General features: G+C 40.7%; 1 protein-coding gene across 5 annotated transcripts in view; it reads left to right on the forward strand.

Annotated features, from left to right (window-relative positions):
• The window catches only part of LOC135495767 (calcium-transporting ATPase type 2C member 1-like), a 465,754-nt gene that overhangs the window by 222,210 nt on the left and 225,441 nt on the right, over positions 1-18,103 (forward strand). For all 5 annotated transcript variants that reach the window (XM_064784671.1, XM_064784673.1, XM_064784674.1 and 2 more), the window contains one exon: positions 4,790-4,975. In XM_064784671.1, coding sequence (XP_064640741.1) covers positions 4,790-4,975 — 186 coding nt within the window. The remainder of the gene's footprint in view (positions 1-4,789; positions 4,976-18,103) is intronic.

Raw genomic sequence — 18,103 nt, forward strand, 5'->3', positions numbered from 1 at the left:
GTCAATAGACGTCATGAGTACAAGCGAAAGCCGATCGGTCAAAGCAGCGGACAAGATCAAAAGCCTGTATTGGAGAAAGTTTGGACATAAGTAGTCCTACATGGTTTATAGCGGTGGGTCTTTTGATGTGTTGACACCTCTTTAAAACCCTGGCCGACTCTAAAGATGCAGGTGGCCAACCCCGATTCTAGGTTAAAATAAAAGATAGTGTGGTAAAAAATGTAGGCAGTAGTGTAGATTCTAGATTGAACTGGATGCGAGGCTGCATATGAGTCGCCATTGTTGGGAAGTTGGTAGGTTTAGTTTGCAAGTTGCTCGTCGGATTTTGAAATACCTTGAGATGTGGAAGGTTATAAAAATGCTTGTCGGAGTTTCTGATTATTATTTTCTGGGTTGTCAACTGCTGCTACGTAGGTACACTAAATTATTTCTGTGTTCTGAAAATACTTTCACCCCGCGCACCTGGCATCGCATCATTAGCAACAATGTCATGTCGTACAATGCAGTGTTGTTGTTTTTCCGTTGCCGGCAAATGATTTCCATTTTCACACTGATGTGATATTCATTTCAGCTTGATAATCGCTACACCATCATTGCACTTTTTGCAGTAACAAATTCCGAAACAATTAGAAAGCGAATTTTCGTTGCTATTCGCTAAGCGAATTTCTGCTAGCGATACTTTGGAGATACTCCCTTAATTGGCTGTTTGAGTTAACTATGGCACGTTTCTTGACTGTTAAAGCTATGAACTAGAAGTTTAGTACACATGACTCCCTAAGTCCTGTTCGTTGGGCACTGAATTTCGATCTGATTCTGGACTTGGCCACCAAGTGGCCAAAACTAAAAAGGTAGAAAGTGCAATAGCTCGCTTATTAGTTACTTGTTTTCGATGATATTTCTGTGGTAGGTTCTCCAAGCAACGATGCATCGCATGTCATACCGACTTTTGGTTTTACGTAAATACTATACATGTACCAAGTTTCTTAATCAGGATGAATTCCTAAGCACCAAATATCTAGACGGTAAGCACGATGGCCCTTGGCCGTTTTATTTTCAGAAAATGTGAATTTTAACTCTTTCACTTCCAGCCCTATTTTAAAGTTATTCCTCCATTTTGCCACCATTTTAGCTCAGCTGACTAAGTCAGCCGAGCTTGTCAAATAAGTTGTTCAGTGGCGTCCGTCTGTCCATCCATCCATCCATCCATCCATCCATCCATCCATCCATCCATCCATCCATCCATCCATCCATCCATCCATCCATCCATCCATCCGTCCATCCGTTAAACCCATGGTGCACATTTTGTAACCGTAAGACCTAGAGACTTCAATTTTGCATTTCTGGATACTTCTGGTCAAACTCTACTTTCAAAACAAAATTTGTCGCCATTCGACCTACTTCCTGCGAGCGAGAGTGCATGAAGGAAACTGGCCTATATCGGCCTAGGAGCAGCAGAATTAGTCGAAATATGCTCTAATATTAAGATAAAATTCTTGAAAATCTATTTTATTGCGAAAAAGTTCAAAATTTTAACAGGAGAGGGCGCTACCTGCCTTTTAATTATTTCTGCCGATTCAAATTCCCGCCCGATGACGTCAGCCATCAATGAAGTCTCCTATTTGCCAGTTCTCAAAACATGGCAGCTACACAACAAAAGCAGTAGCTCCAGGAATAAATCACTGTTCACTTCAGCTTCGTAATCGATTGTACCCCCACTTTATTGTGTTTTGTGTGGTGTTCCTATTCAATCAACGATGTAAGGCCTTATTATGTTGGTTTTAATTGAGAAGGTGCATTATAAGCGGCGTACGAAATACCGAAGCGGAGACAAAATGGCGGCATGTTGTTTACGCCATGTGCAATAATCTTGGAGCTCAATGACACTCAAGTACCCAATTTCACTAGTTCGTTTCAGTGGTAGTCATAAGGTCTTTAGGGACTACTTTCAGAAATTAGTTCTTGAAAATTTGGCCACATTTCTGTGAAAACGATATCGGAAGTGCATGCTCTGTTCGCGATGACATCGCCGATGTATTTTAAAGTGGAGAATTCCCACAGTATGTGCAGTGAATCGGCATGATTCTGTTCGCCTATTAAGTTTTAGTTCTACGATTCTTTCATGAGTAAAAAGTAGACATTCTAAGCAATACAATAATGTCACTCCCATAAAAATTGATTGGAAATTGAGGGAGCTACGGCATTCTGTTCGGCAACTGGCAGCGCTGAAAAAATACATTGCATACTGTACAATACCAAATGGCACATTTTAAAAAGCGCTCATTGGACAACGTAGGGAATCACCAGAAATGACGTAATCGCTGGTCTAAATAGAAAACTACGGTGGCGCAGTAGAGCACAAGAAAAGGTTTAGCATTAACTTCGTCATGCAAGCTTCAGCAACAAAACGATTTCTCATGAATGATTTATTTGATCATCATCAGCTTGTTTCCCCTGATAGATAAAAAAATGATTTACAATTTCCATCAAAGTTTTTTATTTTGTGTATAGTCACATATTATTTAACTGGCAAGGAGCCAAGCAGTTTTGAATATTCACGGGAAAATACTTCGTACTTGTAAACGAGGCTATGACAATGAGTATCCTCATTCATGGCATAAACTTCATGTTTCGGTAAATATTTTCATACGATGATTTCACCCGAATTATGGTCAGGATTGAGGAATGAACAGTGGCATAATTATGTCAACCAAAAACATTGGTACCGTAGTGAACGCAAAAGGATATCAAATACCATGGAGCATACCATTTTCATGCATAATGAACTAAACACCGGGAAGATATTAATGATATTAACTCAGCTGAGCGCCAGGCCCTTGGGCCTCTTGTTGGCCATTTTACCACTTTTTTGTAGCAGGAGCTGAGGGCCCTATTTGGCGCCCTTGACCACATCCTCGGCCACGTGCAGCAGGCTGCGCCCCCCGCCCATCATCACCTGAGTCATTGTCACTACTACTTATATCATAACCCCCAACTGCCTGGTCATTATCACAATCAGAATCAGGCTGATCACGCAAATTGGTCTCAAATTGGTCGATCTTCACCAATTCACCTGACTCGAAATACCCACTTCCTGGGTACGAGATTGAACCGAATGCTTCTGAGAACACTTCCGAAGACATGGTGGGAGGTTTAAATCAACGTAGAATCAATAGTTTGGTTTACTTTTTGATGGGTAGATGGAAACACTGAGATATCATTTTGAAATGTTATTGACTGTGAAGGAGTTAAGAACTTCACACTTAAAAATTTTGAAAAAAACAGCATTCGGGAATATTAAGAGAGAAAAATTAAGGAAATTAAATTTATTGTATAGCAGAGTTAATAACTCACACAACGTAGTGAGTGTAATGGTTACGTGTATGTATAAAGTGTAAACAAAATTCATATATCCATCATGTCCATCGAATCTGAAAAAAATTGTGCAGACCCATGACAGTTCCGGTTCCGGTACAGTTTGTTGCATTCCATACGGGCCGTGCTTGCCGATCCTGCTTTCACGACGCACCGCAACCACAGTTACCATGATTCCCGTTGTTGACGCAATTATTTCATGACGTCATGAGCCATTGACCAATCACGCAAGTGGATTTATTCACACCGGCGCCACTGTCTTGAAGTGTATCTAAAAATCGTCTGCTAGAACATACAGGACAACAACGTCGGCGGAGACAGTTGTGACATTTCATTGCAGACGAAGTAAACGTCCGCTTCTTCTCGATTTACGTACTTTACTTCAAAAAGTCAGTTTTAACACTACTGCACAAATATAGAGTGGTCTTAAAGTTCCATTTGGATAGAGATTTGACGGACTGATTTGGAAATTCATTCCAACCATGCAACTGTTTCAGAAATGAGAAAAAGCTTCTAGGTGTCATGACATGCATGATGTGTCTTGCCTCTGCATTTTTGTACTCAGACATGTCAGAGGGCTTTCAACTTTCATATCATTGAAGAAATAATTCATTCCAATCTACAAGTATATCAATCACATCATTTATTTAAAAATCGTCTGCTAGGACATACAGGACAACGTCGGTGGAGACAGTTGTGACATTTCAATTTTCATTGCATAGAGATTTGACGGACTGATTTGGAAATTCATTCCAACCATGCAACTGTTTCAGAAATGAGAAAAAGCTCCTGGGTGTCATGACATGCATTCAATTATTATTTACCACAAAGAGCTGCTTCTTCCAGCAGATATGAGACAGCTACCGGGGCGGGGACTATTTCTTTATGGGGCCTTATTGTTCAGCGTCTCCAAGGAATTCTATTTTTAGAGTCCAATGGGGGGGGGGGCTTCCCCCCAATGTACTGACTAAAACCTGTCACTTTCAGAGAACGGGGGAGGGGGTTTGGGGGACTCATCCCCCAATGTACTGGCTATATATGTCAGAAGGACAGTTGTGTGAGTTCACTAGAGATTGCTCTTTACATATTATCCTTATCCTGTTCATTATCATTGTTCAATATCACATTACTTCATTTCATCACCATGGTTTCGTCAAACTCAATGATCAAGTCTCTAAAAACTAATCTCAACTTCACCACATATACATTCACAACGTCAAATACATTCACGATTACACACACCCTTACAACCCATCCATCGTAAGAATATCCACTGCATTGTTCCTGCCTATCAAAAGCCAGGAGATTTGCGATGGCCTTGTCATCGTCATTGCTCTAGTTGTATTTGGCATCGAACTGCTGATGAGAAGTTGGTTGTCAATTTAAGTACTGGACTTCTAACACTTTGTTTTTAAAGGTATCAGGAGTTGGCTACAGTTCGAGTGGTGATGTTCGATGCCACGGTGAAGTTGTGCATGGCAACTCTCACTCTTCTATCACCAAGGTGATTGAGGTTGGTATTGTATGCAACAATGCTCAGATCGTAGATAATGAACTTCATGGACAACCTACAGAGGGCGCCCTAATTACTGCTGCTATGAAGGTTAGTAGAAAGATTTCACGAACTAATAAAGTCACTGTCAAGGCTCTAATATTGTGCTGAAAAAAGCTTTTTTAACCATGCTTGACAAATGTAAGGAGGCAACTCAGCTGCGTCCCCCAATTTCATGGGTTTTAGTTCACCTGTGGGTAAAGCTTAAACAATTCCGTATCATCCATCGTCCGTTGTCGTTGGTAGCAGAGCTCGTTTCGTAACTACAGGGGCTAGATTCTCGAAACTTGTCATGACGGTAGCTTTGGGCAACATGCCCAGAGTTATTTTTCCTTTTCACAATTTGACCTACTTTCTGGCCTCCAGGCAGCCATCTTGGAAATTATTTTTTGCCATTTTGGAGCTAAGGCCACACTGAAGTCGGATTACGAATCATTTTCCGAAAGTGAAATATAATTGAAAGTCCCGACGTCGATTTTTCACACTCGCTTTTTTTACGCCCACCATAAAATTGAGAAGAAATATTTAACCTGTGAAACAATTGCAAACCCTTACTTTTTTATTTCCGCAGATAGTTGCTTGTCTTCGGAGCCTTGTCCTTTTTGGCTCATCGTAGGGGAGTCTATACAACACCGCAGTGTCTGTCGTCCATTGTCATCGTCATTGTCTTCTGTATCCTGTTTCAAAAAGAGTGGCACGTTTCTTAACCGCTAAAGCTATGAACTTGAAATTTAGTGCACACGACTCCCTATGTCATATTATCGCTGACACCTAATTTCGGTCTGAACTGATTTTCGACTTGGCCACCAGGAGGCCAAAACTAAAAGAGATAAAAATTGCAATATCTTGCTTATTTGTGACATGTTTTCGATGACATTTTTATGGTAGTCAGGGTTTCCGCCAGAGGGGGGATGGGGGGGGGGGGATTCATTCATTTTGAGCACTAAAGTTTGTTTTACTGTCAAATGAGTAATTTTCATGATTCGATATGTACAATAAGAGCATTTGGGAGCCAATTGTAGCGGTTTTAGGGCCAAAAAACGTCTCAGGAGGGGTCATATACCCTTTTTAAGAAAAATAAATTTTAGAAAAAAAGTTTTTTTGCTCCCCCTCAAATTTAATCCTGGCGGAAACCCTGGTAGTTACTTTTAGCAAGGATGCATCATATATCCTATGGGTTTAAATTTGAACTTATTTTCAAGGTCACAGATGTCAAATGGTATAGTGTTGCCATTTGAGTGTAACTATGGCACGTTTCTTAACTCTTTCGCGTCCGCTCCCGGGCATGGCCGGGTTGCGTTCCCAACAGTTGACGGCTGCTCCCGGCCATGTCCGGGACCCTATCTTCCCCGATTCAAATGCTTGTAGAGCCTACTATGTGTACTAGGGATAAAATACGAGCACACCGTCTGCTTCGCAGATAGTATCGCCATCTATACAAATTTTGACACGTTATATTGGCGGTATGGGAGCTGGTATTGACCTTTTAGTCGGGCATCTTACCACGTGCATGGTGTGATATTTGTTCCTGGTTTTCGATTTTGCTAGCCATAGGTAAAAGCCCTATTTACACATGTAACTGTTACTAACAAGTAGTTTTAAGTCCAGAAGTCTCAGAAATACATTTTGAACGGCTACGTTCTGTTTGGGAAAAGGGAGCAAAATAAGATGACACATCTGGAATTTTAACTCCAGGTTATTGAGTACTTCATGGGGTGGGGGGGGGGGGATACAACAAAAGCTTGTCTTCTGTATTGTTCTTTAAATGTTTCCTCCCAAAATTGAATGTTTTCAGTGATAAATAACTAAAGGTAAACCATTTTGATTTTTTTCAAAACCGTTCATAATCATTGAAAAATTTGAAAAAGATTTCGACCCTTGCACTCAGTTACTATAATATTTTGCCTACAAGGGGTTAATCTTTTGACTTGAAACACTACATGCTATTAGCTTATGTTCTTATCATCATTTCCTTTTGTTTTGAAGTGAAAAAAAGGAAAATTTCCCTTTTTGCACCGAATGACCCCAGATTTTAGACCACAAGGGTTTAATATTTTTGAAAACTTTGACTATGTTCATGTAGCTAAAGGTCTTGCCATTAGTTTGTAAAAGTTTCACCTTCATATTCCAAGCAATAAAAGTTCTATGATTTTTTAAGCAAAAAAATTCATTTCTGCGTTCTTCCAAAAAAGTATGCGGCCAGAGACTACGGTACACTATAAAAGTATATGGACGCGAAAGGGTTAAGCACTAAAGCTATGAACTTGAAATGTTGTACACATGACTCCTTATGTCATGTATCCTCTGACACTGAATTTCGATTTAATCTGATTGAATTGGCCACCAGGGGGCCAGAAGTTGAAACCTAAAAGTATCATATCCATCTTATGAGTGGCTCGTTTTCAATAACATTTTTAAGGTAGGTTCTCCTAGCAAGGATAGAACACATCTAATGAGTTTTTGATTTGACCTGCTTTTTAAGATTGCAGAGGTCAAATGGCGGAAATTGGTTGTTTGAGTGTAACTATGGCACGTTTCTTAACCACTAAAGCTATGAACTTGAAATTTGTTACACATGACTCCCTACGTCATGTAACCCCAAAACTAAAATAGGTAAAAAGTGCAATATCTGGTTTATTGTTGACTTGTTTTTGATGATATTCTTATGGTACTTACTTCAAGCAACGATACATCACATGTCATACCGACTTGGGTTTGACCTATATACTATACATGTGCAATGTTTTTTTAACCAAGATGAATTCTAAAGCACCAAATATCTATACGGTTAGCACAATGGCTCCTTGCCATTTCATTATTAATCACTGTTAATCACTATTTGTGAGCTGATTTGGAGTACAATGGATACACGAGGAGTAACTTGAGAATAAGTAGCTCCGTATAGAATAGTTTTTGATGTTTTTGGAGCTTTTGCACGAACTGTCTGCCTGTTGAAGTCGCTCAAATTTCACGATTCAAGAGTCAAGGTGATCAAGTTTCCCCACCTCTTCTTATTACTCTGAAGATGTATGTATGGTATCAATTTTTAGACGGAGGTTCCACATTGGCAGGCATCGTGAAATCCGTTTCCGGGCCTTTAAAGGAGAATGCTTTCTTGGAAAGCAATGATTTTCACTGTGGGAATTGCCAATGGTTAGACTGAGGTTCCTTTTGATAATGGGCATCATTAAATATCCAATATGGCCTCCAGGGGAGCCATCTTGAAATTGGTTTCCTGGCATTTAAAAACTAAAGCTTTAATGGAATGCAATGATTTCCACCGTGAGAATTGCAAATTGTTAGAAGGAGGTTCCTTTCGATAATAGGCACCATCAACTCTCCAAGATGGCCGCCAGGGCAACCATTTTGAAATCTGTTTCCGGACATTTTTAGGAGAACACTTGCAATGATTTTCACTGTGGGAATTGCGATTGGTTAGACGAAGGTTCATTTCGATAAGGGCGCCATCAATTATCAAGTATTGACGCCAGGGCAGACATCTTGAAATCTGTAACCGGACATTTTAAGTTGATCGCTTTCATGGAATGCAATGATTTTCAGTGTCAAAATTTCCAATGATTAAAACGAGGTTCCTTTCAATAATTATGCCCCCGCTAAAGTGGGGGCATTATGTTCTTAGGTGGTTTCCGGCCGCGTCCGCCGCACTGAATTCCAGACTATAACCCAAGAACCCCTTGCTCGGCTGACTTGAAATTTTTAGGGGGTGTAGGCCTAGTGTGTCAAAGGGTCCCTATTGTTTTTTGTCGCGTTCCAAAATCCAATATGGCCGCCAGCCGCCATCTTAGATTTTCGCATTCCGCTCGTTTACTAGAGAACCAGAGGTCCAACAGTCTTCAAACTTTTGTGGCGTAATGGTCTATGGTAGGGGAGGTTCCCTATCGATTTTGGGCCCGACCCGAAATCAAAGATGGCCGCCAGCCACCATCTTAGATTTTGGCATTCCGCTCGTTAACTGGAGAACCGGAGGTCCAACAGTCTTCAAACTTTTGTGGCGTAATGGTCTATGGTAGGGGAGGTTCCCTATCGATTTTGGGCCCGACCCGAAATCAAAGATGGCCGCCAGCCACCATCTTAGATTTTCGCATTCCGCTCGTTAACTGGAGAACCGGAGGTCCAACAGTCTTCAAACTTTTGTGGCGTAATGGTCTATGGTAGGGGAGGTTTCCTATCGATTTTGGGCCCGACCCGAAATCAAAGATGGCCGCCAGCCACCATCTTAGATTTTGGCATTCCGCTCGTTAACTGGAGAACCGGAGGTCCAACAGTCTTCAAACTTTTGTGGTGTAATGGTCTATGGTAGGGGAAACCCATACGATTTTGGGCCAGACCCGAAATCAAAGATGGCCACCAGGTCCCCGACTTGGTGATTTGTATTCCGCCCCGTAAATTAAAAACCGAGTGAGTGACAGATCTGAAACTTATGTGGTGTTATTACCTAGTGTAGGGGAGGTTCCCTATCCATTTTGGGCCCGATCTGAAATCCAAGATGGCTACCAGGCCTGACTTGGTTTTTTCGCATTCCGACCTGTAACTCAAGAACCAAGTGAGTGACAGACCTGAAACTTATGTGGTGTGATGAGGTTGTGTAGGGGAGGTTCCCTGTCGATTTTGGGCCTGACCCAAAATTCAATATGGCTGCCAGCAGCCAACTTAGATTTTGGTATTCCGATTGTTAACTGAAGAACTAGAGGTTTGACACACTTCAAACTTTTGTGGTGCAATGGTCATTCAGGGGATGCTCTCCATCAATTTTGGGCGTGTTCCAAAATCCAATATGGCTGCCAGCAGCCAACTTAGATTTTGGTATTCCGATTGTTAACTGAAGAACTAGAGGTTTGACACACTTCAAACTTCTGTGGTGTAATGGTCTTCAGTAGGGGAGTTTCTCTAACGATTTTGGGCGCATTCCAGAATCCAAAATGGCCTCCAGCCGCCATCTTAGATTTTTGCTGAGATGAGATAAGATAAGAGATGAGATAAATTAAATAGCCACGCAGTTGCTATTCATTGATATCCGAGCATTGGATATTCTGTGACAGACATCAGGAGATGAGATAAATAGCTAGGCAATTCCTATTCATTGATATCCGAGCATTGGATATTCTGTGACTGACACCAGGAGAAGGGATAAATAGCCTGACAGTTGTTATTCATTAGCATGTAAGCAATGGATATTCTGTGACTGATTCTAGCAGATTGCACTAGCTACCCGGCAGTGACTAGTCTTTAACTTCCTGAGTACCAGATATTCTGTGACTGATTCCAGGCGATCGCATAATTGATGCTGTTCCAGTAACAGGGTCAACAGCTTGCCCACTGATCTTCTGTGTAAATTGCTAGCAGGCAATCGCCTTGGAAACGGCAAAAACTTAAAAGATCAAGGAGATGACAACGGCGAAAATAGTATAGACCACGCTTCACCTCTGTAGTGAGTAAATGGGAAAACCAACATTGCTGTTCCAGGCATGTCTATTGTCAGACCAACTGGCCCAGTCAACAGCCATATTATTGTGGATGTCATTTGAGAGCCTCCACAAAATTTCATAAACAGCCACAGAGAAGATATTATCGTATTTATGCGCTAAAAAGCGCATTGCGCTTATATTCGAGGTGCGCTTATAGCCACAATTTCATATTTATAGGCTAAATAACGCGCGCAATGAACATATTAACACACCGAACACACCAGAGCGGGGGCATACATTCGCAATTTGCCCCAATTGCGTTATATATTTCTAGTTGGGATCATCAACTATGCAAGACGGTCGCCAGGGCTGCAATAATGAAATCTATTTCCGGGCATTTAAAGGGGAACGATTCCATGGAATGCACTTATTTTCTCTGTTGGAATTGCCAATGGTTATACAAAGATTCCTTTCGATAATTGGCATGATCCACTTTCCAGTATGGCCGCTAGGGCAGGAATCTTGAAATCTGTTTCTGGGCATTTAAAGGAGAACGCTTTCATGGAATGCAACTTTTTTCACTGTGGGAATTGTCAATGGTTAGAAGAAGGTTCCTTTCTATAATGGGCGGCTGCCACTATCCAATATCGCCGCTAGATCAGTCATCTTGAAATCTGTTTCCGGGCATTTAAAGGAGAACGCTTTCATGGTATGCAATGATTTTCACTGTGGGAATTGCCAATGGTTAGACAAAGGTTCCTTTTTATAATGGGCTTTATCCACCCTCCAATATTGCCGTCAGGGCAGCCATCTTGAAATCCGTTTCCGGGCATTAAAAGGACAAAGCTCTCATGGAATGCAATGATTTTCACTGTGGGAATTGTCGATGGTATGACGAAGTTTCCTTTCTATAATGGGTGTCATCCTCGATCCAATATGGCCGCTAGGTCAGCCATCTTGAAATCCATTTCTGGGCATTCAAAGGAGAATGCTTTCATGGAATGCAATGATTTTCAATGTGGGAATAGGCAATAGCTTAGGTTCCTTTCGCTGATGGGCGCCATCAACTATCCAATATCTTGAAATCCTTTTCTGGGCATTTAAAGGAGGATGCTTTCATGGAATGCAGTGATTTTTAATGTGGGAAATGCCAATGATTCAAAGAAGGTTCTTTCAAAAATGAGTGCCATCAACAATCCAAGGTGGCCACCACAGAAGCCATCTTGATTTTCATTTCCATTAAACCGAAGAACCTCCCCTCACTTTGATGTAGTTTCTTTGTCATCTATTGAAGATGGCTGGAGGAAGGTCCCTTTCGTTTTTTTGTGTTCCAAAGGTATATTCTGTTTCTGTATCTGCAACTGGTATTTCCATTGTAACATTGTGCCCAGTTGTTCAGTCATATGATGTCATTGACCTGTACAATCTACCGGCTACCCCTACAAGAAAGATAATTGGTGCAATTTCAGACATTACTCACTGCAGAGATAAACCCTGGGCACTGAATTGTTTTTTTAAAAATCAAAAAATGTATTACCCACACTTCACAGGACTATAACAAAATAAATGTTGCTGCTATGTGAATAGTCCTTGAGTTTTATATGTTCAGTATGGCCCTGAGACCTTGATAAAACGTTTCTTAACCGCTAGGGCTATGGAATCAAAACTTTGTTTGCATGACCCCCTAGGTCAGATGACCTTTGACACTGAATTTCGGTCCGGTCTGATTCTTGAGTTGGCCACTAGGGGGCCAAAACTGAAAACATAAATAGTGTGATATCTCATTTATTACTGATTAGTTTTTGGTAAAAATTTAATGGTAGCTACTCTTAGCAAGGATACATCACATATGATGCGGGTTTTTGATTTGACCTACTTGTCAAGGTCACAGAGGTCAAATGGCATAAATTGGCCATTTAAGCGTAATTGTGGCACGTTTCTTTACCAATAAAGCTATGAACTTTGGTACACAAGACTCCCTACATCATATTACCTCTGACACCGTATTTCGGTCTGATCTGATTCTCGACTTGGCCACCAGGGGGCCAAAACTAAAAAGAGTAAAAGGTGCAATAGCTCGCTTAATAGTGACTTGTTATCAATTTTATTTTTATGGTAGGTACTCAGATCAAGGATACATCACATATCGTACGGGTTTTTGATTTGACCTTATTTTCAAGGTCATAGAGGTCAAATGGTGTGAATTGGCCGTTTGTGTGTAACTATGGCACGTTTCTTAACCACTAAAGCTATGAACTTTAAACTTGGTACACATGAGCCCCTAGGTCAGATGACCTGTGACACTGATTTTCGGTCCGGTCTGATACTTAACTTGGCCACCAGGGGGCCAAAATCAAACATTTCATTAGTGCCATATCTGGCTTATTACTGATTAGTTTTTGGTAAAAATGTTATGGTAGATACTCTTAGCAAGGATACATCACATATGATACGGGTTTTTGATTTGATGTACTTGTCAAGGTCAGGGAGGTCAAATGGCGTAAATTGGCCATTTGAGCGTAACTGTGGAACGTTTGTTAACCCCTAAGGCTATGAACTTGAAACTTTGTACAAAGGACCCCCTAGGTCAGCTGGCCTCTGACCCTGATTTTCAGTCCGGTCTGATTCTCAACTTGGACACTTTCACAGCCAAATAGACCCATCCTAGCCTGTCAAATCATGACATTTTTGTTGTATGTTATGCATGATTATTTGAGGGTTTCGGGGATTTGAACGAAGTCAGGAGGTGATTTTTGACGGCTTTTAACCTGTGAATCAGCTTTTTCATCACAACAGTTTAAATGAAGCCCCTAACCCACATAAGTAAGCCAACTGAACTGAAACTTCAAAATTTTTCTTCATTTTAAATACACCTAATTCACAATTCAAAAAGAAATACATTTTAAATAGAAATTACCATTCAACTAATATGGTGAGACCACACATTGATCCCAATATGAACCACGAGCTGATTGGTATAATAAGTTGTGTGACCTAGTGACTACAACGAATGAATGGTTTTTACGAAAAGAATTTCAAGCAACGAGATGTGATTAAATGTTATTTTGAAAAAATGTTAAATGAAATATGAAGAAATTTAAAAAATAGGCATTCCCTGGAAACCGCCATTTTTTAGCTTTTATCTGGACCCACAACCTGTATTCTCAGGTAAGACTACTTTGAAGCTTGAATGACAGTCTACTGAGAACAAAAACTAGAGGCCTGGCGGCCTGAATAGCTACGCTGGCGGAATTTAATAGCAAGGAATGAGATGAATGACAAGAAAATGTAGCAAGTAGTATATGCAAGTACCAGAATGTAGGTTTATGGTAGATCGGGAGATGCAGACAGACTAGATGGAATCAAGCTTAGACAAATGGGGCCACATTCATGAAGGGCGTTCAGCTTAAAACAGCTTTTAAATACTGAATAGACAGATTCAGGTCCTTCATATAAATCTACACAGAATATGAATAGACCCTATAACTAATCAGGGAGAAGTTACACACGTCTAATGAATTTGGCCCCTAGGGTGAATGACAGTTGTGAAGGTTTTATTTGAACTGCAGTGAATGAAGTAGTTGAGCGGTTCTTTTGTCACATCCGCTCTTCAATACTTTCAGTGCCTTTGCTCCAACTGTGTTTAAGCAGGCCAGCGCAAAACTGCTCTTTCAATACCTTTAGTTTGATACCATTAACGCGACTGCCTTCCTCTAACAGTGTTCAAGTTGTTTAGTAAGTCATTAAAGTATATCAGGGTAAACCTACTCTTAAACACGTTTAATATCAAACACGGATGACACCTTTTGCTGTAATCGACTCCAAGTAGGTCAGTTGGTAATGAAAATGGGTTAGCACAAACCTACTGTTCATTATCTTTAGTTCGATACCAAACACGACTACTTTAGCTATAACAGTCTTAAAGCAGGGCAGAAGGTCATAAAAGTATGTCAGTGCAAATCTCTCCTTCATTACCTTGAGTTTAGATTAGTTCTTGTGACACTGCCCTATTCCCTGCCCTATTCCCTGCCCTATTCCCTCCCATAAGGCTACAATGCAGTCTCTAGATTGTGACATGAGGCAAGATGTCGTCTCTAACATCACCCTCTCTACTCTCATATCAATCAGGCTACAATGCGGTCTCTTACTTGTGTTAAGAATAACCAACTCAACTGAACCCAGAAATTCTTGAGTTGGCCACTAGGGGGCCAAAACTGAAAACATAAATAGTGTGATATCTCATTTATTACTGATTAGTTTTTGGTAAAAATTTTATGGTAGCTACTCTTAGCAAGGATACATCACATATGATGCGGGTTTTTGATTTGACCTACTTGTCAAGGTCACAGAGGTCAAATGGCATAAATTGGCCATTTAAGCGTAATTGTGGCACGTTTCTTTACCAATAAAGCTATGAACTTTGGTACACATGACTCCCTACATCATATTACCTCTGACACCGTATTTCGGTCTGATCTGATTCTCGACTTGGCCACCAGGGGGCCAAAATTAAAAAGAGTAAAAGGTGCAATAGCTCGCTTAATAGTGACTTGTTATCAATTTTATTTTTTATGGTAGGTACTCAGATCAAGGATACATCACATATCGTACGGGTTTTTGATTTGACCTTATTTTCAAGGTCATAGAGGTCAAATGGTGTGAATTGGCCGTTTGTGTGTAACTATGGCACGTTTCTTAACCACTAAAGCTATGAACTTTAAACTTGGTACACATGAGCCCCTAGGTCAGATGACCTGTGACACTGATTTTCAGTCCGGTCTGATACTTAACTTGGCCACCAGGGGGTCAAAATCAAACATTTCATTAGTGCCATATCTGGCTTATTACTGATTAGTTTTTGGTAAAAATGTTATGGTAGATACTCTTAGCAAGGATACATCACATATGATACGGGTTTTTGATTTGATGTACTTGTCAAGGTCAGAGAGGTCAAATGGCGTAAATTGGCCATTTGAACGTAACTGTGGAACGTTTGTTAACCACTAAGGCTATGAACTTGAGACTTTGTGCAAAGGACCCCCTAGGTCAGCTGGCCTCTGACCCTGATTTTCAGTCCGGTCTGATTCTCAACTTGGCCACAAGGGGGCCAAAAGCGAAAACCTAGAAAGTGTGATATCTCGCTTATTAGTGATTCGTTTTCAATAACATTTTTATGGTAGGTTCTCCTAGCAAGGATACATCACATATCATATGAGTTTTTGATTTGACCTGCTTTTCAAGGTCACAGAAGTCAAATGGCGTAAATTGGTCGTTTGAGTGTAACTATTGCACGTTTCTTAACCACTAAAGCTATGAACTTGAACTTTGGTACACATGACTCCCTACGTCAATGACTCCCTACGTCATGTAACCTAGGACACCGAATTTCAATCTGATCTGGTTCTCAACTTGGCCACCAGGAGGCCAAAATTAAATAGATAAAAAGTGCAATATATCGTTTATTAGTGACTTGTTTTTGATGATATTCTTATGGTACTTACTCCAAGCAACGATACATCACATGTCATACCGACTTTGGTTTGCCCTATATACTATACATGTACAATGTTTCTTAACCTGGATGAATTCCAAAGCACCAAATATCTATACGGTGAGCACAATAGCACAATGGCCCCTGGCCGTTTCATTTAGCATCAAATTACGATCCAATCAGCACTAATAAGAAGCTAATTAGTAGCCCCCAGATATGGGTTAAAGATTTGGCACGTCTACCCCCTGAAAACTCCAACTTTGGGCAAAAAAAGCCACGTAACCTGTTGAGATACATGAGCACTGTTTATGAATACCGAGTGGAACTAAATTAACGATGTCTGAGAGGTGCTGGGACAGTTTAAAGGAGGCATTGGTCTCATTGCAGGGGTACTTAACCTTCGTGCACCCACAGCGATACTTTGAGATTTCAATGTTGACTCATCAAAAATATCTTCTGTTGCTACACACTTACTGGACTCCTTTAAAGACCTTGGGTCCTCGAGATGGTCCGACCGCTGATGGAATGACAAAAATAGATCACGTATTCACAAATTGCAAACAATGAGAACTGGTACTGCAGAGACCTGTTACTCCTATCACAAAGCTGTGTGGATTTCATTGTGGGCACCAGACTCACAGTCTGGGGACCATATTGATATCACTCGTGTTCTGGTTTCTTTCTTTCTGTTCCAATTCCACAAACATTATTGCGAGTGTTCTTCAAAACAGCTAAATAAACCATAAATCTATCACCCCTATACCACCAAACATAATCCCATCTATTGAACGTCGCAAAAGACTTTTAAAAATTCGGATCATTTCGATGACTTTGAAGCATTTTTATGCTCAGATTTTCTGATTTGTTTGAAAATCTCCTGAGCGATTCAGTCAATCACTTCTACTAGGCCACGCTTGTTTTGGTGACGTCACGTAACACGAGATCGATTCGATGACATCGCTTAAACTCGTGTTCTATCCAAGTGTTAGCATTCTCATATAAAATAGTTAACTCGGCTTATAACTCGGCTTACTCGGTTCACGCTTGCGCATTTGAAGCCACGGGTAGTAAATGAGGTTATCGCATCTACATTTCGTGTTGGTTTTCCTTCTCTATAAGGCACCATCCATTTAGTTCATACGCACCTAACCCCTCATTTTGCCACTCTCCCCCTGTACACACCTCCGCTTTTGTCATAACCCCCTCCCCCTCTACTACGCATATGGATACCATCATCAGGCACCGTTGGTTCCTCCACAATCCTGGGGCCCATCAAATTTGCTGGTAAGCAAATTTCTCAGTCTGGTTCTTATTGAATATTCACTATATTTCCCTTGGTAAGACTACACTTTTCTTTCCCTAACCAACACTCATTTAACCCTTTAGTACTAGTGCAACACATTCGTTGTTTATATAACATACTATGAGACCCTACAACACATATGCAATATCACTATGGCACAATCAATGACTGCTTGAAATCTATCATATTGATTTTTCTTCAGCGATTTGCTTCACCATTATCAACTCATACAACTTCAGCACTAAAGGGGTTGAAGTAAAGTGGCAGTCTTTCGCTATAGGATTTAGCCTCAAAACCTCTATTCATTCATAATTTCCATATGCGGGACCTAAGACATCAAAATGAGTCAGAAATCACTAGACAATTAGTAAAGTAAAATCCATTTCGTGGCCATATCCTTTTCTCAACTCCAATATTCAGCCAGACAATCAGAATACAGGGATTATATCACTTTAATTAAAAAGTTATGTATGAAGTTCACCAAATGCGGCTCCACAAGTGCAGTTGAAGACGGTATGATACTGTACATGTTACTCCGGGGAAGATTTTCTCTAACCACAGGCAGTATGATTTTCTCACCTGAAATTTTCTCACTAGAATCTTCTTCAGTAGACTCAAGATCATTGTGTTAACTTCTGCTGGGTTCTCAAACTGAGGACTCTGTTGTATGCTTGTGATAGCTGCAGGCCCCCATCTCTAATCATAGCTGGCATGTGTTTTTCGGATCTTAACTGCCTCCTTCTACTACCTGAGCCAGTCGTTCGTCTCTGTGCATAGGATTTTGCATCCACAAATGTCCACTTCATGCCCAACATGTCTGACCTGAGACTTTTCTCACGGATTGACTTAGCGTGCTCATCCATCATCGTTTTCAACTGCCTGCCTGATTCCCCGATGCAGGTGTCCTCACAGTTATATGGCAACCGAGCTGGTATACTGCGCCGCTTTTCAGTTCAGTA

The sequence above is a fragment of the Lineus longissimus genome, chromosome 11 (assembly GCF_910592395.1).
Source record: "Lineus longissimus chromosome 11, tnLinLong1.2, whole genome shotgun sequence".
Lineage (NCBI taxonomy): Eukaryota > Metazoa > Nemertea > Pilidiophora > Heteronemertea > Lineidae > Lineus > Lineus longissimus.